The sequence below is a fragment of the Charadrius vociferus genome, unplaced genomic scaffold (assembly GCF_000708025.1).
Source record: "Charadrius vociferus isolate BGI_N301 unplaced genomic scaffold, ASM70802v2 scaffold255, whole genome shotgun sequence".
Taxonomy (NCBI): Eukaryota; Metazoa; Chordata; class Aves; order Charadriiformes; family Charadriidae; genus Charadrius; species Charadrius vociferus.
This window is the reverse complement of record NW_009648785.1, coordinates 4,330,444-4,353,771: the sequence shown is the minus strand read 5'-3', so window position 1 is coordinate 4,353,771 and position 23,328 is coordinate 4,330,444. Positions and strand designations below refer to the sequence as shown.

The following is a 23,328-nucleotide window of genomic DNA, read 5'->3' as shown; positions in this document are numbered from 1 at the left end:
TTATTGATTCCTTGAGTACAAGCTCACAAATTGGATTCAACGTATGGCTGGCCAACCTAAAACAGTGGAGGACAATAGCAGATAAGGAACTGCGCATTGGTTCCTACTACTGTAGTTAGAGGTGGTGCTATTTTACTCTATGCTCTAGATTTTCCGTTGGGACTTCCTTGTGGAAAAGCCAGGTGGAAGAGTATAAAGATTTTGTTACCTATAGGAGTGCTTTGAAGGGTCAGGACCTGGAGTCGTTTTATCAGCTGCAACAGTGTAGTTAGAATGTCACAGACTTGTACATAAAAGAACATTTGCCTAAAAGCATTTTCTTTCTGCTTAGACCCAGGACTTTTTCAGAAGGCTTGAGTACAGCTACATCAAAGTATATCTGTGCTTGAAACTCTATCAGAAGTTTATAGTAGGTGAGAAATTGTAGCATGCCACACTATGAGAGGAGAGGTGGGTTTTTTGTTGATTTCTTTTTTTTTTTTTTAATGGAAAGCTCCTAACTGTGTGGTGTTTCTGGACAAAATCTTCATATGTGAGCAATTTTTTTCAGGAAAATTTAACAAGAAATCTGTGTTTTAAAGCAATGGTCGATAGTGGTGTCATGAATTCAGTTAGCCTTAGTGTGCCAGGGTAGATTGAGAAGACAGTTCAGACACTTCTGTCAGACCTGCAATACAAGGGGCATCACCCTGCCAGAGATGGTTTGAAATTCTAATGTGATATTCTATGGTGATGCTCTGTGTGATATGTGGAGAATACAAATTGCTTGCGCTAATGGGATTTGGGGGGATAAGCAGTTTCCTGTCCCAAGGGAACTTGGATATGTCTTCTTACCCTCATTATATGTTGTCCTAGTGTGTATCACAAGTGTGGTTTTCTTTAGTAAACAAGAAGCTTCCAATTACTGTTGTATAAATTTCTATTACAAGTCTGCTTGTATTTTTTCAGTAGCTGCTAGGGACAGGTTGTGGGCAAGCAGTGGGAGAGAATGGGTCACATGCAATGTGATGGACACCATAGCCCATCTTTCACCAAGAAAAAGGCAAAGAGCTACCACACTCTTGCTCAGATTGAGGAGAAGCAAATCACCATGGTCATCCTTTGGTGAGGAATGTACGTTTCATTTTAGGTTTAAATCCATGCTTCATAAAAATATGGAAAGAGATTATTAGTTGTATTTTGGTTAATGTTCCTTGGGATACATCAGCCAAGTTGGCATGTAGATCAGAAAAGCAAAGCCAAAACCTAGAGAAAAGCAAAGCATGTGTATGGAGAGTGCATACCTGAAGCTGATATTTGGTGGGGACAAACCTACGTACTGTTCCTGTCTTGTCGTGGTTACAGGATAGATGTTGTAACCTGTGAGTTGTTCTCAAGTGTAATTCTTAAGTATCAGTCTGGCTTTCCCTCACTTCTCTGATTTTGCAATACTTTGGGACTTAGTCTCTACGTATGAATGGCTTGAATGCTGTTCATTAGCTTAACAAGTCCAACTCTGTACAAGACTGTCAAAACAGGTTGAAGAGTATCTTCAGAACTCATCAATAGGCTTTTATTCAAAAAGAAGACCATAAGAACTGTATAGGCTGTTACTCATTCTTTACCTAATCCTTAAGCTTTTCTCTATATGCTTAGAGACACTTCGTTTAGCCAAGAGTTTTATTTCTGGGAGAGAATGCTGTGAAAATATTTTTCATCCAAGCGTGACTGTTTCTGTTGCCCTTTTTTCCTCTCCCTCTAAAAGCCTGTAAGCTCTTGCTGATAGTCCCTGGACTATCTCTGGACTGTCTGTCCTCAACCTTTTCTAGACATGTGTCCTGGATTTTTTGGTAGCCTCCATACTCTGAGTGGTGCCGTCAGAATAGTTGACCTTACAGGCTGGGCTGGGAGCAGGTGTGCGTGTTCCTTCTCCCCAGTCAGCTTCTCTCTTGTTTATTCAGTTTCTTATCTTTTCCATTGTTTTTGCTTTCCTGTGGGGTTTTGATTTTTTTTTATTTGATTTTTTTTTAGTAATCTATAGTTTGGTTTATTCCACAGTAACACATTACAAATAAACATATCAAACGTGCTTTATTAAGAAAACAACTCAGTTCCTGGACTCCCATGGACTCATTTGAAAATCAAAACCCTGCAGAGTGTTTTTTAATTAAGCTGATCAGTTTAACTTCTTACATCAAAAAAGCATCAAAAAAGAAATCAAAGAATTTGCAAGTTATGATTCAGTGTCCAACTGTCACTAAGCATTTTCATAATGATTTTCTGTCAGTTGTCCTCCTTTAAAAAACTTTTGAAGAATTTGAGTTACACCTTGTCTCCCTCCTGAAACAGTAAATAACAATTCTAAATGCAATAATATACAAATAATTCTTCCTGTCTTGATCAGCAAAATTTATTCTCTTCCAAAAATGGCTGTAGAGTTTTGGGTTTTATTTTAAAAGAAAAGCTCTTTTTTTACTGCTTGATAACTAATTGCTATCCTTTGAAGAAAAACCAAGAATTTACCCTGTTTGTTGGATAAGAAACACAAACTATTAGTGAGCATGTTCGGTCCCGTATACATTATTGGCATTGGTGTGGAGTGAGCAGGTAGGAATTTATCTTGGGGCCATGCTGTTAGGTAAAGACTTAGACTTACATTGTTTATTTTCTTAGCCTGATACTTTTCACATAAACTTTTCATCAGGTTTTAATTATAATAAAGACCTTGAAACTTCTACTTTAAAAAATGACTTGACAGGAGAGAAATTGTTTTCTGGTTTGATGTTAGCATTGCAATCTTCCTCCGGTTTGGTCTGTTCAGCCGCACAGCTCTTTTATCTTTTGAATATTCTTTTCCAGCTTTGCTGTTTGCTTTTCTTGCTTTGCTTTTGCTGATGTGCTCATCCTCTTCATGACTTAAAACAAAAGCAAGAAACAACTCACAGAAGCAGCTGATAACGTTCTTTTTCCTTAGACTTACTCTTCCCTGCAGTCTTTCCACTGAGAGGTGCTTAAACCCTGGCAGAAGATAGGGAACACTATTATTAAAAATGAGACATTGCGCTTATCAGCAGAGTGTATCATCTAATGCTTCTAGTCATCCTTCCCAGTTGATACTTAAAACAAGTTACCTACACTGATGTGATCCAACCAACAGCTCTTTAAGTGAAGATATATATATAGTCTTCTCTTTCCTGTTGCTTTTCTTGGGGAACATTGCCTGTTCAGAGCTGCCACCACAGCGACACAGGAGTAGGCAACAGGTTGTGTGCTGCCAAGGCAGCCTACAAGGGTGGTCTTCAAACGAACTTAGCAGCAGCAGAAGTGGGATCGCTCTGGATTAAACCTGCTTAACTGCGCTCCTGCTTCACAACTGGGAACAGCCAAACAGTGCACACAACGTTCTGCGTTTTCTGCAGCTGACTAACATCGACCGGTTAAAAGGCAATGTCTAATGTGCTTCCAGTTGTGTGCCAGATGGTCAGTGTGTGGCAACTTCTTTAACCATAAGTGACTTTTGTTGGCTGCCATGTGTTTTGCATACAGTCTCGTCATGTGCATCTTGTCCCAAACCCATAGAAATATGCAGACAAATAGTGCAAGGTAGGAAACTAAAGGCAGACTTATTTCAATGTATAGTTACGGGAGTAATTAAAAGATCTGCACAAAACAAAGTAATTAGTCAAAACAAGTCGCTAGTGTCTTTTAGACATGATAAATGCCCTTTTTCAGACTTGAGACAGACAGCTATATGTACATGTCAAAGGTAGGGAAGCTCTTCCCTGGGGATGCCCCATGGAGAATGGATCTGTTGGACGCATTGGAGCAGGCTGGTGTGAGCTGTGTGTAGCACACGCCTGCGGAGCACAAGGCCTTCACTCAGGAAAGGCCTTGTGCTTTTTCTTCTCATTCCACCTCAGGCCAACCCTACGTAATACTTTTCTGTGGATAAGGCCAAGTGGAGGAGGCAAGAGGACGATTTGGGAATGGGAGACCTACTGCCCTTTCTGTTGTGACATTTCACATACCTCTCACCTTTTGAGCAAATGTTCCTCTTCACTTTGTGTGACTTTTGTGTAAATTGGAAACCTCATTCATTTAAAAAACAGGCAATGTTAATACACCGTGCTTTCACTGAAAACAATAACAGTTGCTGAAGTAACAGCTCTCAGCTGAACAGAGGTTTGCTCTGGGGAAGCAGAGTTCCTACTTTTCAGGTACTGCAACACTGTTCTGGGAATATCATATAGCTCAAAGGGCTTGTTTGTTGGTACGGCACTTTTCACACTGTAGCTGCTTTTTCTACAGTGAGGAGAAGTCATGCAGTCCCTCAGAGATCCCGTGCGTTCCTGGCCTTTCATCATTCGATGCATGTTGTCAGCCTAGCTGGCGCACAAATGAACCTGCGTGCAGGTGCACTGAATGTACAAAGAGACAGCTCGCTTCTGTCTGAACGCTACCTTGAAATCTCTCTTTCCTTCCAGATGTCCACACAGAAGAGGTTCATTTTTTTGCGGTTCAGGCAGCCCTCTCTAAACATAAAGAAAGGAAAATGGCAGTCCCCATGCCCTCAAAACGACGTTCATTGGTGGTGCAAACATCAATGGATGCCTACACACCTCCAGGTGAGCATCTCTGTGTATTTTACGAGAATTTTAAAAATGGTTCTTTCTGCGGCTGTGAGCTAATAATATGCCTGCATAAATAGTAGTGGAAATGTCATTTGAAGCGCACTGAGTGTAACGCTGAGATATGTTTGAAGAGGAGAAGGTGAACTGAAAGGTTGGAAAGTCAACTGGGGCAGTTGGCATGATTGCTTTGGCCTTGGTGGTACCTCAACTTCCATTTGTCCTTTCGGTCTTAGGAGGACCTAACTATGGCCAGCTTGTCATATTTTCTGTGACTCAAAGTTGCTTTCTAGTTTCTAGTTTATTCCCTAACACTATAGTGGAACATTGTCTTTACAATTAGTTGTGCCATTCCTTTTCAAATTTATCTGTTCTTTCACCTACTAGACTGTGAAAATACCCCACATCTCATGCATTCTCATACTCACTGAATCCAGCTGGGACTCTGTTTCTCACTGAGGGGTGGGCTTTCTACAATTGGAAAAGTTTTCACAGACTTTGTGAAGTGAGCTTGGGAAAGTATCTTGGGTATTCTGTACTGTTAATACATGGTTGAAGATCTTTGGAAGATTCTCAAGCCACATAATAAAGGAAGACTCTTTTATTATCCTTATTTTTGTACAATAGTAAACAACCTATACCATCAGAGCAGGAAAGTGCCCTTGATTCGCAATTAGCAATTGACTTTGTTTCAGGACTTTCAGTATTACAGACTTTTCTTATTACGTTTGCCTGCCTTCATGAATTTCTCTTAATGGAGGTTATCTTTAGATTTTTAATATGAACATGCCTTATTTCTATTAAGAAAACCCCAAAGCACTGCAAGTTAACAGGCTGTTTTTAATTACTAGATACTTCTTCTGGTTCAGAAGATGAAGGCTCCGTACAAGGCGACTCCCAGGGAACTCCCACCTCAAGTCAGGGGAGTATAAACATGGAACACTGGATCAGTCAAGCAATCCACGGCTCTACAACGTCAACCACTTCCTCCTCCTCAACACAAAGCGGAGGCAGCGGTGCTGCACACAGACTAGCTGATGTTATGGCTCAAACGCATATAGGTTAGTATGCGGGCATTTTAAGTATGTCCAGTTTAACATGAATTTGGTCTCTCATGTTCAGCTGACGCTGCTATATGAAGTCTTATGAAAGTCTTTCCTATTCTTTTTCTTCTTTCATTTTTTGTATTTGTATGTATTATATGGAGAGATAGTCCTATCTTCTTATTTTGTGAGGAAAAAAAAAGTAGCAATTTAGATTTGGAGGTAAACCTATGTTGTGGCAAACAGGGTCTAGCTGTTGGCTCCCAAATATCTTAAAATGTGCAGTTACATGACTTCCATTACTTAGCACTAAAAAAGACCTCTGTAGGATCCATCAGTACTGAAAATCAGTGCATGCAGCATTAGGGATTGCTTGCACACGAGTTTCCCCTACTGCTGCACCACTTTAATTACATAATTTGAGTGATATTTGATAATTCTGTTAACAATAGGTCCATAATTTTTTTACTGCCCTTGATTGAGTCTACCATACTTGGGCTGGGGTATCTACCTATTATAATCCTTGGAAAAGACTATTATGTACTTTCAGAGAAGGGAGCTCTTATTATTATGTGGTAGCTTGTTTATATCCTTTGGAAAGATCCTAGGAAGTCAAAGCTTTCTTTCCATTAGGACTAAGCATCACAGACATTAATGATTTCTGAATATTGTGCCATTGACATTAGTCTTCATTAAAATGAGGCAGCTATCTGATTAGGCGCATGGAAAGCAAAGCTTGTTTTCGCTTCATTCTCCAGTAACTGCTGTTTATCATACAAGGCATCTGCTTGGGGTGCATTCTTGCTGGGGCTGTGTATTTTGAGTTGCCTCACTGAAAATCTCTTGGAATCTATATTGGAACAGATAAAACAACCTTGCTACTGTTCTACTACACATATTCAATGCAGTTTTGTGTGACTGTTCAACTCATCATTCGTTTTCCAGTATACGTAATGAGATACATGAAAGCATCTTAAACGTTCCTGATTTTGTGTGCTGGAACAGTAGTCCATATCCCTTTTTTTTCCTTTGAGTATAGCTTGATGTAACACCTGTATTTTCAGGTAAGTAATCCTCTCACCGTGGCCTGGAATTGCTGAATTGCAGTCAGGGGAAGAATCTCTATTGTATTCTTAAATTCATGCTAAATGAATAGCTTAGAACCTTGTTTTAGAAACACATACACTTCTGAACACATTAATCATTGCATTTGGTTATTTTCTGTGACTTCATCTTGAAATGCTAGAGGAAATTATAGCATAGAGAATTAAATTTATCCAAACTCTAAAAGGTTGCATTACTCACACACCAAGTCTTAATGTGTCTTTAAATATAGCTTCTTTATAATGTGACATTTCAGTAATTTTAAATCTGGCACAGTAAGTCTTCTTTTATAATCACTGAGTTTGCGGTAAATAATACAGCATTTATAGAGCTAAATTAAGATGGCAGTATTCTGCAGAAAAGGAAAAATACTACTTCTTTTGCTTGTTTTATTTTGCCTTGTTGCTGTTGACTGGAAAGCTCTCTCCTTTGAAGGAAGGAAGTGGTTAAGCTTACCTCAGTGTATACATATTTTTATTCATTCTGACAGTAAGATACCTTAAATTGCATCTCTAGTTGGACAGTAGTTGTGATGCAGTAATGTAAAGGTTATTTGGATACATAATATGAGTGATATCTGCTAACAGATTGAGACTGTGATCTTAAGGTTACCATCAGTCATTGTTGCTAAGATCACTGGAAATGTAAGAGAAGGTGCACAGATGATAACTAAGAGATGTATTTCTTCATGGGTGAGCTGCTTTCTGTAAGAGTTTGAAATTAAATGCCTTTTTTGTTTCTTTTCAATCCGAGGAGGTGGATTTTGCATTTAAATGTATTCTAAGAAGTAATAGATTTGAAGTATTCCCACAGATAGCCTTGCTCTTTCAGAGGCAGTGTGCCAGTGATCGTAGATGAATAATCCTCGGTGGTAGGAGAGAAGGCAAGAAAGAAGAATAATCATGTTGTCTGCAGCTCCTCATCTACTGGAGACAATTTGTTCTTGATCACAAAGAACATACATTCCCATGGCTTGTTGTTTCTTTGGTCCAGGGAGTTGTTCTCCAGAAATAGATAAGACTACATGAGACAAATCATCTGTACATATGTAACGATGTACTGCCATACTCTGAAGATGCCAGTTTTGATAAATATAAATTTAAGGGGCAACAGGAAAGACCTTTAATGACAGCCAAAAAAATCCCTTCATTCTGATATCCAGTAGGATTTGACCTCCAGTGTGCATTACAAAATCAAAGCGAGATTTTTCCAGTTTAAATACTGTAATGCAGTTCTGAGAAGAGTTTTGATAAAAAGTTTTGGCTATAATATAATCAGAGTTCAGCTTTGTAGATATTTGGATAATTTGCATAAGCTATTATATGCTTTTAGTATTACACTACTCATTTAATTTGGCTGCTGTTGCTGCTGATCTATTATGGCCGAAGTTATAGGTTAGGATAGATATCTTTTAAATATTTATTCTGAGCTTTAAGACGCTTAGGTGTCTGTACTAAGCTACAGAGAGAATCTCTAGTTTGGCATATGTATCACAACTGTGTTGGATAATTGTTGAACTTGGAGGTCAAACCAGTGAAATCTGTAAAAATACCTGATATTCTCACAAATCTTTGGGTAAGTACTGTATATATTTCTAGGGTCTTTAAACTTTCATTTGTCTGTATTGTATTTTTTTGATCTATGCATATATAAAATTCAAGGAGAGAAAGCACATCCCAAAGCTCAGAAAGTTCATGTAATGAAAATCACACAACGCTTACCTATGACTGCATATTTATATAAAGGGTTAAACATCTCACTACAAAATTTTTATTCTTTAGGTGCATTTAATGTTTCTTTTATATGCTTCAAATATGTTTCTGTTTGAAAATCAAAGGCCTCTATACAAATTAAAGGCTACATGGATTTCTAATAAAGTAAATATAAACCTATGTTCCATAAGGCATGACTGATAGTTCTCTGGCATCCTTAAAATTCTTAGATGTTCTGAGGGGAATATTAACTTATAATACGGAAGACTAGTTTAAAATACTCTTCTGTCGCTTGGACATCAATACGGGAGAAACACAGCTGAGGGAAAAACCCACAGCTCTGACTCTGGATTTACCTTCCCTGACAACCAGAAGAGCCAGCTTGTTTGGGAGAAAAATACATTTTCTTCAAGTATAGTATTGCACAGATGCTTTTTGAGTTCCCAGAGACTTTTCAAATACATGGTGCTTATGTGTGCTTCCAAACTGCCCCTGGAAAGTATTCCTTCACCTCTTTGCTTGTCCTCAGACATGGGGTGCTGCCGGTGCACTCACTCTGTCCCTACATGAATGTGCTCTGCATTGTTGGTTCTTTCTGATTTTCATGAAATGGGGTAAATTATATCACTCCATTGGCAGAAATGAAGAGAACCTTAACTGGAAACAGCTGTTCTGTCTGTGATCTTCTAATGCAAGAATATTGAAAGAGATGGGAAGAGGGGGTGACGCAAATATGTATGTTTGATGGAGGAAATGCTTTGAAGTCATGCAGCTGTCGCAGTTTCTACTTTTTAGTCAACAGATGTGTCAGGATCATTATTCTCAACTAAACCTCAAACAGTTCTTCAAGTTACCTGACATAAGACCAGCAACTTTGTACAGATTGTGTCCATAGTCTAAGCCTGGATAGACTGTTCTATACAAAAAAGGGTACATTTCACATAACATAACAATTATATTTTTCTTTAGAAGTCATTCAGACCAAATTTTTGTCTGTATGGCTTTGATTTCTCCAAGCCTGACTCCGAAAAGGGAACTGACTGAGGATTTGTAAATCTGATGGACGAAACCTACATCTGTAGATATTGCCATGATAAGACATCTGTTAAGCAGATACTATAAAGGAACAGGGCAAGACAAACCTCAATATTCCTCTTCTGCTGGATAAGGGTTCTTCTTAATGGAAATGTAAATAGCAGATGGGCAGCTAGGGTGCTAAAACCCCACTCTTTGGCCAACCAGTGGTGGCCACCTTGGGAAGAGACTTTCTTCCCAAGGTAATTTCAAGTGCCAGTGCTGCTTGTTCAGAAGGAAACCCTTTTACAAAAGAGCAGGAAGCTTCTTTCTCATGTTATTTCACCCTGCTCGGCACCATGTGGTACAAAGTATTTGGTTTAAGGGTATAGATCTGAAGGCAGAGCGTCTCTGCTCTGTGGTTCTTTGGATCATGTATTTTTTCTCCCACACATTAAAAAAAAAAAATTGTCTTAGTGCTAAAACCTGAAAGGAGGTACTTTGACTCCAATTCAGTTTGCCTTGTAATGTCTGAAAGATGGATGTACTTCACTGGAAAGATGTAAACAATTATAGCTAAATTTAAAAATACTCTCTCATGTTACTAATAGCTGACTAAGTACAATAATTTTCTTAGTCATGAGCTCTCCTATTTGCATAGCAAAACCACTTTATAAGTAAAAGATAAAAAGATAAATATCAGCATTTTTTAATTGACTTAGTTATTGGGTAATTCAATCATGATCTATAAAAAGCTCTTGCCACTTAGCAAGGGAGGGCAAAAATTGTGCTGAGTCTAAAATAGTTGATAATGACAAGACATCTAAAACGAAGACATTATTCAAACAATTACCAGCATAAGCTTCATTGTCCAAGCTATTATATTTCAGTTGGTCACTTACAGCGCAATATAAGGTGTTTGTTTCAGTAAAATTATAATAATGGATGTGATCAGAATCAAAAGGCTCAACGGGACATGTGTAGGCTTCAAGATGTTTTTGAGTTGCATAATAAAAGCCATCTTGTGTTTTCCTCAACCAGATACTGTGGTTGAGTGATTAGGTTGAGTCCTTATGATGTTGGTGAATACAAACATTAAATAGCAACTATAGACATTACTGTCATCTCTTAATTTTTCATGATGACTGTCCATCAAATGCTACCTTCAAATGAGAAGTATGGAAAATAGGCATCTAATATAGTATCCTGTAACTGTATGCGTAGCCTTAAAAATTAGTTATCTGTGTTGATGGTGCATGAATTGCGGATTGAAAGCATAAGAATTACAGTGACCCAAAGTTCAAGACTCATGAAAATGCTTCGTGATTACATTTGAGGTGAAATTTACTGTGGAAGTCGGTGTTGTAGGAGAGTTACAGCACCACAATGCTTACAGGACAGATTTAATAAAAAGCACATCTTGAAAATAACATTGGAACAAGATGAAGTTTCTCCGGAATTTTTGCATTTTTAAAGACTCTTACCCTATTGTAAAATGGAGTGCATTCCTTTTCACTCCAGCAGCAGCAGAATTAAGACCTGCCTTCTTTTGTATCTCAGAGGTTTCTGGGGATTGCTTATGTCAATCAAGAGAGAAGTTGTTATTTATCCATGGTATTTATCTCAATCTACTCTAATGCTGATAAAAACCTGGAAAAAAATTATGAGACAACCCATAAAAATATCACAAATGCCTAGGTAATACACACTCAGACTTGAAAACACAGGAAAACAAACTGTGGTAGCATGCTGAGTTATCAGGCTATGAAAGAGAAAGATTAGCTCTGTGGAATTGTTTAGCAGTACTAGCATGAGTCAGACCAAATTGTGTTTGCCTTCTGGAAGGCAAGTCTTTGTTATGCGGAAGAATTGAAATAGCTCTATCTAAAAATAGTAGACAAGCAAGTGTCCATGCAGAATGCAAAGTTCATGTTTCTTTACATTTTATTTCTTTCCCCTGGATTCCAACCCTGCTATGATTGATTTTTTTCCTAATATACGAACTAGTTTCTTTCTTAGCTAAAATTGGCATATTCAGAATAAAGAGGTTATAAAAGGGATATGCATTGGCACTTGCAAGTGATTGACAACATGCTGTATTCTTTTCATTTAGAAAAAACGATGCAATAATTTATCCAAGGTATATCTGTCTGGGTCTTTTCTTTTTGAGGCTGTTTACAGGCTTTAACTTACTATAAAATTAAATGTCATTGGAGAACCTACAACCTAATTGTATCGTTTTTTTAGCCTATTGCTTACATGATTGCAGATATACAGCCCCTGTTTTAATCAGTGGAATTTTTTTTTAGTAAAATCATGCTGTACGTTATAGTTGTATACATCCATTTTGTGCATTAACTTCAATGCCTGTTCGGATGTTGGGAAAAAAAAATCAAATGGTATCCTTTCCTCTCCTCTTTGCTGTTCTGCCCTTCAACACTAGAGGTACACGGTTAAACCTATTAACTTATTTTTCACAGAAAATCATTCTGCCCCTCCAGATGTTACTACTTACACCTCAGAACACTCAATACAAGTAGAAAGACCACAAGGATCAACGGCACGGGTGGCACCAAAGTATGGAAACGCTGAACTTATGGAGACTGGTGATGGTATGTCACAAAGCAAAACTGTTTTCTTTTCGAGTAGCATAACCTTTTTAGTGGTTACTGTATGCATCTGGTCTTTGTTTCTTCTGGGCACTTTTCACTTATAAACACGTACGAAGTTGCAGCATCTTTACAGTCTTAAAATAAACTGGTATAAATGAAGCTGACATAGGAAAATATTTCTTAATCAGCAGAGCTGACTCCCTGTAGAAATTGTTTGGCAAAAGAAACCAGTGAATCTCTTTAGATCTGCTTTTATCATGCTGCCTGGTTACAGCTAGCCTGTTTTTTAAATGGCAAAGAACGTGACATGCTAGAATGGCTGCACCTTGAAAAACGATGTTTAAAGTTTTATTTTTTGAGCATATTTTTTTTTGAAAAACAGTTATTTGTAAACCCTTTCTTATTTACTGCTCCTCTTTTCTAAAACTTATTAAACAATATTTCAGCGGGGTGTGGAGTTGTTGACCAAGTGTATCACATCTAAACTTAGCAGCTTCAGCTCTAAAAACCACTTGGTCAAAGTTTTGGAGCCAGCCTTATGGAAGGGTAGGAAGTTGAAATTTCTGCAATGCAGTGACATAAAGCTATTACTTCGGGAATAGATGAAGTGAACGTTGCAGAGGCTTTGCACTCGAGTAGGGAAAAGGAAGGGGGAGGTGATTTATGGGATTATACTATAGAAGTGCCCCTTGCCCCACGCTCCTGTTCAGAATTGTGTTTTTCAATGTGCTGTATGGGCAAGCACGCTCCCTTTGGAGTTTGCTGGCTGGTGGGATTGGCTGTAGGGATCTTCAGTGAATACAGGGTCATGCTGAAGTAATACAAAGATGTGAACCATGTTTAAGATAGATACTGGACAGATGTCTACTGCAGTGTAAAGAGCAACCCAGAATAAATGATGGGGCAGAGCCTGTGACCCACACTCCTTGCTGAGCGGCGGTCTTGTCAGCCAATGTTGGAATGACCAGTGATCATGGGGAGAGCCAATGCCTGTCTTCTGACTGACCATTGCCAATGCCACCTAGAAGAGTTCTCTAAGGTTACTGACATTTGCTTTAGGGAGGGTTTTTTCACTGTGCTTCTCTCCCTCAGTCCATGTGCTGTTTCCCCTCTAATTTTGCAAGCTCGTGCTGACATTGTTGTGTTGCTTTTATTTAAACTAGGCGTCATTGTTCCTTTTTGCTGAAATGATCTTAATGTCTTAATATTGAATACTTGAATCACGGTATGGCATGAAACTGTAGTTGTGGTGGCCTTGCAGTCTTAGCCCTTTTCTTACCCCACTTAACGTCTGGTGGCGTTCAGCATAGCAGTCGACTGATGTCTCCATTGATCCCTGTCCTACAGGAGTACCAGTGAGCAGCAGAGTGTCAGCAAAGATTCAGCAGCTGGTCAATACACTAAAACGGCCCAAACGACCACCATTACGAGAGTTCTTTGTAGATGACTTTGAGGAATTGTTAGAAGGTAAAATGACTGTTTTTCAAAAGGTTTGGGGATCTCTTATTAAAACTCTGTAAAATGTTTGTCTCGCACATTGACTTTCTAGAAAGCTAAGTAAACCTTCCCTGTACTGGCAAGTACCAAAAAGCATCAGCATTCAGTGGAATCTGCTTGTAGTGAGCTTGGACATAGAGCTGTAGAGTCAAAAGTCTCTCTTGTTTGCTCAGCTCCTGGTTCTGCTTGCAAAGAAACCACAGAAGAGAGTGGAGGGAAGCTTTGCTTTGAGAATGTTCAGCTGTGGGTTAGAGCCATTGCTTTTGAACACCGATATGAGAAAAACTGTCAGTGAGGGAGCATGTTAAATGTTTTACACATCCTTTGTGTAACAGAGAAGCATTGAAAAAAATGAACTAAATGTAGGAGAGAAACAAGGATAAAGTCAATAAATGGAGGATTTTTTTAAGGAGGCCAGTGATTTGAGAATTAAGATTTGCCAGGATGTGGTGATTTAAATAGTCTTGATAGTAGTTTATAAGACAGCACTGTAACAGAACCTGACTTAAATCAATCTGTTACTGATGACTTGTTAAAGTACATTTTTTTCAGTAGTTCTGCATTTTTGCCAGAAAAAAAGTATTCTCCATCTCTCTTTAGGAATAAAGAAAGGTTGATTATTTTGAAGATAAATACATGCATGCTGCCTCAGCAGTTTCCTTCCCTACTTGTGGAGCTAGTGTAAGGATAAGCATGTGCATTCCCGAGACGTTCAGTTACTTCATCTCTGTTAAAGTTAAAAGTTAATCATTCTGTTATATTTCTCTGTTGCTTCTCAATACCTTCTAACACATTATTTTTTTCAGGATATTTTGCAAAGGTAACTTATTCTCTTGGTTACGCAGGTGTACACAAGGTATAGAATTTACATGGTAACTGTATATCTTTTCATAATCATAAGTTCAACAGCCAGATCCAAACCAGCCAAAGCCAGAAGGAGCTCAGATGTTGGCTATGCGTGGGGAACAATTAGGTGTGGTTACAAATTGGCCGCCTTCTCTGGAAGCAGCTTTGCAGCGATGGGGGACCATCTCACCAAAAGCTCCTTGCCTAACCACTATGGATACGAATGGAAAACCACTGTATATTCTCACTTACGGTGAGCACTCTTCAAACTCCTTGTACTTTTGTATATTGTATACACTGTCTATGCGTGTAGTAAATGCATACATATACAGTGAAAAAAACCCTCCAATGATGCCTCTGTTCTGAGCAGGGTAAGACAATTCTGAAGCTGTTGGTGTCTGAATATGGATTGCTGAGATGTTATAGTATGATTTACTACACAAAGAGCAAAAGAACTGAGTCGATACACCCATGGAATTACAGATTATGAATTAAAACCACCTTTTAAATAGAAATACATCCTAGGGCAGATTTTCCTGAAGTTTAATGTCTAAATCCATTGCCCGTGTGTACTGCCCCGGCTTTGTTCTGCAAAAGCAGAACCTGGTATACAAAATTCACCAGCTTCCTGAAGAAGTTAAAATAGGAATTTTTCCCACGTTCTACTGACATTGCAGTAAGTGTGATTTGAATTATTCCTCCAGATATGTAGTTGTACAGCTATCAAATATACCCCCTTGAAATAGATTTGCCAGGATATATTTCAGTGTGATTTTTGGTATGTTGATATAGTTCAATGTGTACAGCCTGACAATATATTGCAACCAAGAAAGGCCAAAGAGAAATAAACATAAGGATATCCCTGACAAATAACTCCCATATAGCTTCTAATTTTGAGATGTTCAGGGGACATTTGGGAGATATTCAAAGGAATTATTATGAATAACCGTCAGACTTTGAAAGCGAGTTGGAACATTTCTGTATGCTACTGATATGGATATAAAACATGATTTTGCTTTTTTTTTATTTCTGCCTTCTCAGCGACCTAGAGTTCTGTGCAGAGAATGTTTTTACATGCTGTGATATAGAGGTCTGTCTGTTTTGTTCAGTGCTGAATCTGAACACTCCTTTCTGTTCAGGAGTCAAACTGAGTGACGGTCCCGCTCTGAAAAGATGTCTGCTGCAATTTTGGCATTGCAGTATAGTTAAAGGCTTTTAATGCATAACAGAACCTTTGCAACTGAAGGTCATGCATGAAACATTTTCCCCTCGGGTACCTTAGAGTAAAGAAGTTACTTAAATTAGGGCGCAAACGTATGATTCACCATTGATCAATGTTCTTCTTCCTTAAGGACATTTACTTGGAACTAGAGAAGAACTTCAAAGTTTGCAATTACATGTTTGCAGAAGAGCAATTCATATCATCTACTGAATGCCCTAAATAAATTGGACAGGAAAGGAAATTAAGATGTTAGTGAGAATCAGACCATTTTTCTGAATATGGGATTCTGTCCAGAGAGTCTGAGCATATGTCCTACTTCCCCTGAAGGGCTGTAGGCTGAGCAAATCAACTTTAGGAGCTCATCCACGTGGCTCACAGGGCCACCTAGCCTGGTTCTCTGTCCTAAGCTAACTCTTTCCAAAACCCTCTTCTAAAATGTCCAAATCCTGAGAAAAATGTGACTAAAACTCATGTTTTCATTGCTTCCATTTGGCAGCACTCTAGGATATGGTTTTTGCTGTTGCCTTTCAGTAGTTTCCTGAGGTCAGAAAAACAAACTTTTTTTTCTTTTTTTCGCCTTCTTTTTATGGATAAGAAAATTATAAACCAAAACATTTCATAAGAGATTTAGTTAGTTCTTCTCTGCGAGCTAGATTTCAAGCTGACATTCGTCTTCATAGGAAATGTCCATTTACTGTGTCATAGCAGTTATCTTAAATGACAACTGCATTTGAAATGTCATTAACCTGCCACTTTATTAGTGGCTTTATGAATGATTTTGCTCTAGCTATTCCACCTTTTTTGTCTGTAGTATTTTCTGGCAATTGTGGGCATGGCATTTTTTAAAGTTTAACATTAATAGACATTAAGCCTTGAACTTGAGAAGTTGTAGATGCCCCATCCCTGGAAGTGTTCAAGGCCAGGCTGGATGGGGCTTTGAGGAACACAGTCTAGTGGAAGGTGTCCCTGCCTCTGGCAGAGGAGGTTGGAACAAGATGATCTTTAAGGTCGCTTCCAACCTGAACCATTCTATGATTCTATGAACTCAGCAATGACACTCCTATTCATGAATTTTTATCCCTGTGCGTAGTTCCACTGGCCCCGGTGGTAATAAACTTTCGAAAGATAAGCTAAACCCACAATCCTACCACATGGTATTAATGTGACACTTCATTTCCTTGTGTGCATGCTATTATCAGATGACTAAAACTTTAAAATATCAACATTGAGGACTTTCAGTAGCCTCTGAGTTTGTACCTCACAATTATTTTCAGGTTCTTTGCCAATTTAAGGAAACACCATTGCCAGGATTTTTTATACGTTCACTGTTTTGACAAGTATTCAAGAATGTTAATAATAATTCTAAGTTTCTAGTGGTTCAGTCTTTGATGTGTTACCAACATGGTCACTATGCACCTCTTCTTCAATATTTTACCTCTGTTTACTGTTTCTGCTTCAGTTTCTTCTCATGCCTTCTTGTGTCTTCATGGAAATCTCTTCATTCATCCTCCAACTTCCCAGTTAAAAGGAGGCTTCTGATCCCCACTTTTTTGATACACAGCATCTTTTCCAGTTTCTTGTCTCTACATGCATGAATTGCAGGTTTGCCTGCTTATTATAGACTTCTTTCCATCTTTCCAAACTGTATCCGAGGACTGTCTCTGTATCTGTCAGCTAGGTCGCCCATTTGAGTATGAGAACTTATTCCCTTAACATGAAGTATATTTATCTTCTCCTTTGTAGATCATAGTAGACAATCATCCTGCCTGTCACTCAGGCTGTAACTTGAATATCATACATGACCCAGACTTTTCTTTAGTTTTGTACAGCCCTTCTGTGTCCAGACCTCCCAGGTTATTTTGGGAGCAGATCTTGTCAAATGCAGACCTTTTGCTGCATCTACACGGCAAAATCTCATCCCATCTGTCACCGTAGTCTTGATTCTTACAGCTAGCTCTCTGGCCCTGAAAAATGCTGTGTTGGCCTGTTGTGTCTATCCAGGATGGTTTCATACTTCCTTTCGCATGCTGACAAGGAGCTCTCTGAGAGCCCACGAAATTCTCCTTCTCCAAAGCCTTCCTCACAATTCTTTTGCTGTCCTGTCCAGAGACATCTAAGAGTGGTCAGAGCAATGACCAAGCTATGATATGCCATGGCAGACAGCGGTAGATTGGTGTGATAAGACCACCTTGTGTGATGTACTGGAACGAATTTCCCTACCTAACAGTGGCTGATGTGGACATGATACAGTTAGTGTGGATTTAAGTGGTGAGTGCTTTAGATCATGATGTGCTGTTGTGCCTTAAGGGGAACTAGTTTAAAGAAGTTATTATTTCAGCAGTTGCTTAAAATCATCTCTGCTTTCCCATTCCTCTGCAGGAATCCATCTAATTTGTAATGCCTTATATCTCCTGTGTCTTTTTCAGCATGTGTTTTGAGCTTTTTGTCTTCATAGCATGTCAGGACTGTTTTCCTCCATGTGTCTCAGATTACTGGAGATAGAAAAATGAATAACTGCACTTGTAGATTTGATCTTTTTTCACGCAAGTTTTTGAAGCGGTTTGCCTCAGTTCTTGAAGTTCTTCTCCGTGCCCCAGTTGTAATCTTTATTTAATGTACTCAAAACTCTTAAACTCTTTCCAGTGAATGAAACACTATGAATATTACTTATTTCTCAAATATTTTGTTCCTTTGGGAACTTGGTTAAGTGGAGAACATCTTAGTTAAGTTATTCACAATCCCTTTATGAATCAAATCACTGAATATGCAGAAATTGAAATGTCTAAGATATGGGACGGAAAGATGTCTTTATCGGGTTTTTAGTAAGTCTGAACTCTGACTAGAAACCTAATATGTGCTTTGAGGAAAAGGAAGACAATTTCTGGCTCAGACAAAGTTAATCAGAGTAGTCAGGCATCTGGTTTTGGTATTGGTGGTATTAATAATGAAGCACTTAGTGATTTCTTAGAGGAGAAATATGAATAAAGGACAATTAAATCCTATATAGTACTTATGCTATCACAGTTACTTCTCTTACTTAAAATTATCATTCTAAGAAGAATCAGAAAGGCTAGAGATAAAGTAAAAAGCTGAAAGTAATTTGGGAATGAGCAAGTTTTGAGCTTTCTTATTGTAACCATTATTAAAAACAACAAAACGAGTACCGGTTAACTACATCTGATTCAAAGAATCTCATTTCCTTTATCTAACACTTCCTGTAATCAGATTTTTTAAGAACCGTTTTCAGCAACTCCGATACATTGTTTCCCACATAAGAGGCCTGGTGGGAGACAGAAAGGCTAGCAAAAGTAGCAATGAAGGCTCCCTGGATAGAGAAGTATTTTTTCTTTATCCATTTGGATTCTGTGGAGAAAAAAATACCCGAAAAAGGGCATTTTTTTTTTTTCAAATGAATTGCCCATAAAAAAATAGTCAATGCAACTGTAAACATTTTGAGGCCAAAGTCATGCTGCCTTAGCAGAGGTGATGTAGCTTATACTGGAGATACCCTGAGATGGCTGAAACTTAACAACAGACTGAAAATAGCTTACCCCAAGCCATGCTGCCCCTGGCCTGCAACCCAGCCCCCCGCGTCCTTTAGCTGTGAGAACCTTCTAGGCCAGGAATTCCACAGTTATCAGGAGGAGAGAGAGGGAATTGACTCTTCTAACCAAGTAGCTACATAGCCAGACTGTCCTCATGTCTGAAATAAGTCAGGGCTCGCAGAGGTATGGATAGTCACAGTTCTAGTCTCTAGATAGATATCAATCTTAGGATTGTTTAACACTTTAAACCTTTATTTCTTTAATAAAAAGACGGAAAATAACTTTAAGAAATCTGTATTACAATCTGTGATTAAGACTGGGTATCAAGCACTGTAATAGCAAGGTTACCTCTATTCTGAGTATGTCTGGAGTCTTTTATTCTCTGCAACAGAACATTTTTGTTCTTCTTCTTTGGACTTTTTTCCCAAAAGACAACAACTTTGTTTGCTGCTCAGGATGGAACTAAAGAGTTTATGAAGAAAATATTAACAGAACAGCAGAACTGCAGCTATTGTTTTGCAAAGCAGAAAAAGTGCTGCTTTACCTGTATAGCATTAGGAATTTTGCCATTTCACCCAATTTAATAAATGCTCTTTTTCTATTTAATATAAGAAATATCATACTGTGATATTGAAAAAATGAATAATTAACAAAATTATTTGCAGTTAAACTTTGGCAGCCTCACAATTGCTGTGCACGGAGATTGGTAAGCGACCACTGGTTTGGCGTTGCTGAGTTAGTGCTGTGTGGTTCTGAAAAGCGTCCTGAAGTTGATAAGGAAATTGAGTGTGGTTTTTTTTCTCTCTGAGTTTTCTCCCTGATACAGCTTTTCTTTTATAACCTTCTTTACATTCAACACAAACATATAGTCCTTGTACAGATTTGCAGAGGAGGAGGAAGGGGATTTACTTGAGTGTCATGTGGAAAGCATCTAATTTTTGTTAACTGATCCCTTTTTGTGTGGTTTTTAAGACCTGGTGGTTTCCTTTATCCTTATAGTGTGTCACTTAACCAGATGGGACTGGCTGTTAACTCACTCCGGCTTGCTAAATTGTAGTTGGTAAAAGATACTGCCCCCTGAGTAGACTGTTAAAAAAAGAACAAGACTGAATACAAGTGAAATGTAAAATATGTGGTTGCTGGTGTAGGTTTGCTACTATTCAACTAAATCAAAATTCCAGTGGCAAAGGAAAAGGGACTTGCCCCACACACGTATTAATGCAGTTTGTCACAGCTTCCAGAAAGCAAGATGCTGTTTTCCATCCTGTCCTACTGAGAATATCTGCGTCTGCGATGTCTGCCGGGAATGGCTCGGCTCCAGAGGCATAGCGGTGCTTGCTGATTCTTGCTGGGCAGCAGGAACACTGCACTTAGTTTGCAAGTGTGTGAAGAGCATTAAAGGTGACTTGTCCTTCCTGCCCAAATGTGCTGCCGGGGCGGGCGAGCCTCTGGGCAACCCACAGAAGGGGCTAAGGAAGATGCGATCGTCTTTAGAAGCAGAAGATTTATTTCAGTAAATGCTTAAGCAATTATAATTTAGGCAATGATAGATGAAGAGAAAAGCTTAATTTCTTACCATCTCGTGGAGTTATTCAAGATCTTGGAAAGCAGCACCACAATTAGCAGCTTGATGGGAGGTAGGAACAAAATTGTAATTAGTAGTAGCAGCAAGGTGTGCGTTAACTGGATGTTGTTGAGGTTTTGTTTTCCAAAATCAACTTGGGAAACTCTTCTATGAACACCTGTCAGTCTGCTTTGCTTGGGAAGTAGTTTTGTGACCTGAAAACTGAGGGGTAGTTCAGGTACTAAAACTGTGCCTGCATCACCCACGACGTGTGTTTGACGGGCAGACGCAGCACAGGGTCCACAGAGCCCTTCTGGAGGGCACCCTCATGCCTGAAACACCGCTGGACACTCAGATCTCTTGCTAATGACTTATCCCTGTAGATGACTTAACAGTTTTCCCTTCTTAAACGCAAGAAAGTAGCTGCTCATGTATGTCTGGTGAGCAGACCGGAGCCTGGTGGGGAAAAACCCTGTCCCTGGAAAGGCAGGTAGGAGTGTCCCCCGCCACAGCAGGAACGCAGGCAGGAAGGTGAAGAAGAGGAGGGCTCAGTGGGTCTGGGCTTTACCTGGGGAAACAGCGGGGAAGCACTGCGGTGCTCGGGGTTCCTGTGCCTGGTGGTGTGTCCTCGGCCGTCCGGGCCAGGAGCAGCTCTCTGCGATGGCGGCACGGCTGGAAGAAAGGAGCTGTGGCACTGCGCTGAAGCACGGGCTGGTCTGCTCGCTACGAAATGAGACTGTTGCTTGAGTTTCCAACATCTGCCCTCCTGTCTTCAAGCCAACTTACCAGAAAATTAATGGCAGCGTGTTTGTCTGAGGGGGACTGGGGCTTCATTGCGCTCCGGCCGAGGGCAATCCTTGGTGGCCCCCAACAGGCAGGTTTCCTCTGTGGCCCCCCTGATGAAGAGGGCTTTGCCCCGCGGGAGGATGGGCCTGGCGGCGCTGAGCCCCGTCTGGCAGCAAGAGCCGTGGGTGAGGCACAGCTGGCTGCCACCATGCAGATGTGGCGCTGCACGGAGGTCATGGAGAGGTTTTAGCAATTGGCTTTTTCCCAGCGACATCTAATCTCTCAAGTTTGCAAAGGAAGTATTACACCGAATCGCAACCTAGGCAGAACCAAGGAAGGAAATACTTCAAAGATTTCCTTCTTTGTAACATCCTCCGTTACTGAGGGCTTTTATCCTGCGGCCGTGGAGTCCTTTGTATTTCTCAGTGATGCTGGGAGGGCCAAACAGCCGCGCTGGCAAAAACAGCACACGGTTCAGTCCACCTCTGGTCAGAAGCTTGTGCCCCATCCAGCAGCCACAGGTCTAGCCCTGATGATTCACACATTCCTGGCTCCAGCCTCTGGATTACTGCTCCCTTCGTAGCCCTTTTTCTTACTTATTTTTTTTGGAACGCAGCTATATACCCTGGAAGAAAAACTACAGGGCTTCCTTCTGAACACGATGCAGTTGAAGACCTGCGTGGGCTTTGCTGTGCCTGCTGGCGAGGAGCCGTGCGGGCTCTGCCGGCCCCTGCCCGGGCTGGAGTGGAGGGGGCAGCAGCCAGGGGCAGGCAGAGCCCGCACGGGTCGGGGCGAAGGTATGGGGGTTTTAAGGGCCGCAGGAGAGACCGTACATTCCAGCCCCTTCCCAGCTGAATGCAAACGAGCTTCTTTGTTCCAGTTTTCCACAGTTTCGTACCACTCTGCACACGCAGTTAGCTCGGCTAATTAACGCAGTTTGGTATTGCACCAGTAAGTAGAGCAGCAAAGGGCTGTGGTGGCAGAAAATTCAAGTCTCTTCTGACCGTTAGGAAATATTACGGGCATTTTTTGTGCAGTTCGAAGTGTATTTAAACAGAAAGGTGAGGAATTAGGGAGGCAGCCTTATATGCTCCGTGTTTCAAAGCTGAAATAAAATTTTGGCAATAAAAGAGCATGATGACAAAATTTATTTAAAGACTTAACTATTTAAAGCTTTACTAGAAAGTGCTCCTTTAAATTTTCTTAGTCTTTGAGAAAACTTAATTTCTGCATTTACTCAGATCACTTCTGTGGAGATGGTTGTACTGCGTACCCAGGTACTTCTGAAAGAAGGCATCTAAATACTTTAATATGAATATCCTGTTGATTTTATAGAACGTATTGTAAGATGTCACATTTGATAGCTGAAAAATTAGTGCGAATATGTCACAAATGCAAATTTAAGACTTGTAACAGATTTAATCTCCATAGCTCAGACAGAACTTTTCACAGCAGCCCCTTATGTCTCTCAGAAAAGGGATTAAAAACTCAGTGTTCATTTCAGGCTTGGAAGTGTTTTGTGTAAAGATGGTTCTTTCTTGCAATTCAGAACTTTTGCTGGGCTTTTGATTTCCATTCTCCAATTTTCTGTATCGCTACTAATTGCTCTTTTAAGTTTGTTGCCACTGAAACTTCAATGTTAGAAACCTTTAAGAAAAAGAATATTTGCTTTCTTAAGACATCCTTGGTTTTACCCTGCTTGCTTGTCAAGTTTAAGTGTTGACAATAGCAGCAGGGGTGCTTTTAAAGACTTTCTTTCCATCAAATGCAGGTGGT

General features: G+C 39.7%; 1 protein-coding gene across 2 annotated transcripts in view; it reads left to right on the top strand.

Annotated features, from left to right (window-relative positions):
• Positions 1-23,328, top strand: part of DIP2C (DIP2 disco-interacting protein 2 homolog C (Drosophila)) — a 149,197-nt gene that overhangs the window by 25,666 nt on the left and 100,203 nt on the right. For both annotated transcript variants that reach the window (XM_009886781.1, XM_009886779.1), the window contains 5 exons: positions 4,464-4,604; positions 5,459-5,668; positions 11,961-12,092; positions 13,440-13,559; positions 14,491-14,688. In XM_009886781.1, the coding sequence (XP_009885083.1) occupies positions 4,532-4,604; positions 5,459-5,668; positions 11,961-12,092; positions 13,440-13,559; positions 14,491-14,688 (733 nt within the window). In that variant the 5' untranslated portion in view covers positions 4,464-4,531. The remainder of the gene's footprint in view (positions 1-4,463; positions 4,605-5,458; positions 5,669-11,960; positions 12,093-13,439; positions 13,560-14,490; positions 14,689-23,328) is intronic.